Source organism: Pteropus vampyrus, unplaced genomic scaffold (assembly GCF_000151845.1).
Source record: "Pteropus vampyrus isolate Shadow unplaced genomic scaffold, Pvam_2.0 Scaffold128, whole genome shotgun sequence".
In the NCBI taxonomy this organism is placed as follows: Eukaryota; Metazoa; Chordata; class Mammalia; order Chiroptera; family Pteropodidae; genus Pteropus; species Pteropus vampyrus.
The window spans coordinates 5,352,621-5,356,759 of NW_011888909.1; the positions used below are offsets into that span (position 1 = coordinate 5,352,621).

The 4,139-nt window shown below is 35.3% G+C and overlaps 1 protein-coding gene across 4 annotated transcripts in view; it reads right to left on the reverse strand.

Annotated features, from left to right (window-relative positions):
- Positions 1 to 290: 290 nt before the first annotated feature.
- Positions 291 to 4,139, reverse strand: part of ZNF713 (zinc finger protein 713) — a 66,354-nt gene continuing 62,505 nt past the window's right edge. For 3 of the 4 annotated variants that reach the window (XM_023534633.1, XM_011367008.2, XM_011367009.2), the window contains one exon: positions 291 to 1,706. In XM_023534633.1, coding sequence (XP_023390401.1) covers positions 649 to 1,706 — 1,058 coding nt within the window. In that variant the 3' untranslated portion in view covers positions 291 to 648. Of the gene's footprint in view, positions 1,707 to 3,342; positions 3,382 to 4,139 lie in introns of those variants that run through there. The other variant, XM_011367010.2, reaches the window with a different exon arrangement.

Sequence of the window (4,139 nt, forward strand, 5' to 3'; positions counted from 1 at the left end):
TAGCACTCATATATAAGAATGAAAGGATTGCTAAAAAACAATAACAGCATGTTGCCATATCCTACCACATTGTTTTGCAAATAATGCTACAGAGATTTAGGTGGTACATCAATTGATATTTTAAATTTCAGTTATATATTTATTCTGATGGAAATTAGAAGAGACATAGTTAGCATATAACACTCAATTTACATAAAATTTCCTAGGACAACGCTAAAAACTGAGTCCCTTTAAAGAAATATATTAAGCACTAAATACGGTAAAAACTGCAAAGGAAGAACACAAGTGACTGAAGTTTGAGAAATGTTCTTTTCTGTTTATTTCAAGTTTATGTGACTGGTTACATTACATCATTGCCTTGATTAATCAATGTTTCTATAATTAAAAACTTGTACCATAAAACTTACTGGTGAACAATTATAGGTTATGCCAACAGAATTTCTGGTCATTACAATAAGTTTTATATCATGATATAAATTATTTTCACTATTTATAACTTCTCCTTGGAAAAATGCTACTAGTTTAAGGTCTAACTTTATTTGTTTTCTATGCATTAAACGTTTGTTTATACATTTTCTCTCCACTATGAATAATTTGATATTGAATGAGATGGAAAGGTCTGACAAAAATTTTCCTACATTTATATATTCATATGATTCCCCCACCATGAGTTACATGTTGCTGAGTAAGTGAAGGACTATGGCTTAAGGCTTTCTCACATTTATTATATTCACATAATTTCTCCCGAGTATGGATTTTCCTATGTTGATTAAGGTGTGCACTCTGGCTAAAGGCTTTGTCACATTCGTTACATTTATAGGGCTTCTCTCCTGTATGAGTCCTCTCATGCTGATTAAGATGTGTCCTCTGGCTAAACGCTTTCCCGCAAAAACTACATTCATAAGGTTTCTCTCCAGTATGCAGTCTATGATGTTCAGTAAGGGAAGTGATACGACTAAATGCTTTACCACATTGATTACATTTATAGGGCTTCTCTCCAGTATGAATTCTCAGATGTTGAGTAAAAGAAGAATGTTGACGGAAGGCTTTCCCACATCCATTGCATATAAAAGGTTTTTCTCCTGTATGAATTCTCTGATGTTGAATAAGATGTATCCTCTGGCTGAATCTTTTCCCACATTCATCACACTTATAGGGCTTCTCTCCTGTAAGGACTATCTGAGGTTGAGTAAAAGATGAATTGTGGCTGAAGGCCACCTTACATTCACTGGGTTTCTCTTCTGCATGAATATGATTAGTAAAAATAATATGTTGACTGAAGATATTTCCATACTCATTATAATCATAAATATTCTCTCTTATATAGTTTCCCTGATAGTCAACCAATTCTGAATTATATTTGATACTGTTTCCTTGTGTGTCCGAATTAAAGGGTATTTTAATTGAAGAAGTTCTCTGATTCATAATAAGGTCTGAGTTCATCTTATAGTTTTCCCCAAATCTATTACATTCAAGGCTTCTCTCCTGTGTGACTTTTTTGGGGGTTAAAGATACTTGTCCTAAATGTCTCTGTTGGTTTTCTTGGTTAAACTCTAACTGGTAATCAAAATCCCAGAGTCTTCCTAGGATGGAGTACCAGAAACTGTCTCCTGCTAGTCTCTCCATTATCATGTCATGGGTTTTATTTTCATCAGAAATATTCTGGTTTGGAGTTGATTTTTTGATTTCAGGTTTATTTTCCCCATCTAAAAGAAATTCAGAACATACAAATACTTTCCAGTATTCTCTGTTTTGAAAAAGAAATTGTTGCATAATGAATTACCAAATTAAACTGACATTAATGCAAACAGGGCACTTGTGGTGTTAAAAAGTCTTAAAATGTGGCCATGTAACAAGCAGAATGACTATAAAAAGATGACAAGAAGCAGAGAGCTGGGAAAAATTTTAAAACATGTGTGGTAATCATAAAAAGAAGAGATCATAAAGGAGTATCTATGATTAAAAGGAAATGGAAAAGATAAGAAATATCAGGGAAAGATCTGTGCTCAGAGGGGAGAGATATTAAAGAAAAAGGGGATTTAGAGAAGATAGGTCTCATCTGTGGACAATTCTACTGTAATGTCAGGTACTGGCTTTTTAAAAAGTATTTCTTCCTATTTTAAATCTTTTGTTTAAAATGATGAAACTAATACTTTCTTATAGTAATGTATTCAAATAATATAGAAACATATAAAGTAAGAATTCCACCACTTAGAGGTAATCATTGTTAAGAGTTTGGAGCCCATCTTGCCAATTTTTTTTTTTATGTTCACACACATATAAATGTAAACCACGTTTTGAAAAAACATGACTCATGGATTTTAATAAAAACAAAATTTAATTTCAGTCTCCTACTACTTTAAACTATGTAAAGGGGGTATTCTTCCTCAATTTCCGGATAAAGATTTGGGCAGGTTCCAAGACTTTCCCCTTAATTCTTAAGTACCAGATCTTTCTACTGTTATATTAAGTCACAAACACAGTCTATATTCAGTAATTAAAATGTTCAGAGTGACATTGGGTTAAACATGGCGGAGTGAGAGACGTCCCCAAATCTCTCTCCTTGAAACAACAATAAGTTGAACATCTAAAACTCAAGAAAAAACACCCAAACTGCACATCAGCATGTCTGAGCATGGGATCTGCACATAAGAGCTACCACAGGTCAGAACTCCAGGTGTCGGGTGGTGGACTGGGAGAAATAAAGAAGCTGCTTCTTGCAGCCACTGGAGTTCCCTGTAGGAAAAAGGGAAGAAGGAGCATTGAGTTCCCTGAATAACCCTGCCTGGGAAAGCCTTGAGCTCCCCATGGCTGGCTGGTGGCAAGGCCCAGTCATCAGGACAGAAGGCATAGAAGAAGGATGGAAGAAAAACAACAGTTGATATTTACTGGATGCAGTTGCAAAACTGAGCTGCAGGCCACAACCCCCAACCAAGAGGGCCTCACGCCCATATCCTATGGCACCTAACGCCGCGGGATTCTGAGCAAACGCTACCAAAACTGTTGCTAACACTGATAGGGACTGAAACTGAGGGTAGCCAGCATGATTAAACATCTATAAGGAAAAAAAAAAACATTAAGACTATATAAAGTAGAGATCCAAGAGGCTTAGACACCACCTACTGGAAACCAAAAGAAAAACACCTTCTTTGCAATGGGCTTGGGACCATTATACAATAAATCTTCTGGGGGAAAAAAAAAAGCAGAAGACAATTCCATTAATGCCCAGGAGGAGAATCAGTCCATTACACACCATGAAAAACCAAGGTGACAAGGCATCTCAGAAAGAAAGAGAAAAATCTACAGAAAATAAGCTTACAGACATAGAAATAAACTACTTACATGACATAGAATTCAGGATGGTACTTTGAAAAAACTCAATGAGATCTAAAACAAATCATATCAACAATTTCAGGAATTGTAAAAAAAATAGATTAGCGAATGAGTTCTTTAGCAAGGAGATTGAAATCTTCAAAAAGAACAGAATAGACCTTCTGGAGATAAAGAACACACAGCAAGACTTGAAAAATGAAATAACGAGCTTGAGAAATAGAGTCGACCAAATGAAGGAAAGGATCAGTGATATCAAAGACAGAAATCTAGAAATAAATCAGAAGGAAGAGAGAAACCGAAGAATGAAAAATAACGAAAAAGAAATACAAGAACTAGCTGATACCATCAGGAGAGGAAACATAAGAATGGGAATTCTTGAAGGGGAGGAAAAGGAGCAGGGATTAGAAAACATTTTCAGACAAATAGTGGACGAGAATTTCCCAAATCTAAGGAATAAGCTAGAGCTTGGAATTCAAGAAGTCAATAGAACACCCAATTATCTCAACCCAAAAAGGCCTTCGCCAAGACACAGTGCATTAAAATGATCAAAAATCAACAACAAAGACAGAATTCTCAGGGCAGCCAAGGAAAAGAAGACAGTAACCTATAAAAGAATACCCATTAGATTATCATCAAACTTCTCAGCACAACTATACAAGTCAGAAAGGAGTGAAGTCAAATATTCAAACTATTAAATTGAAGGAACTACCAGCCAAGAATACTATATGCACCTAAGCTCTCCTTTAGATATGAAGGAGAAATAAAGACCTTTCAAGACATACAAAAATAGAGAGTATTCTCCACTA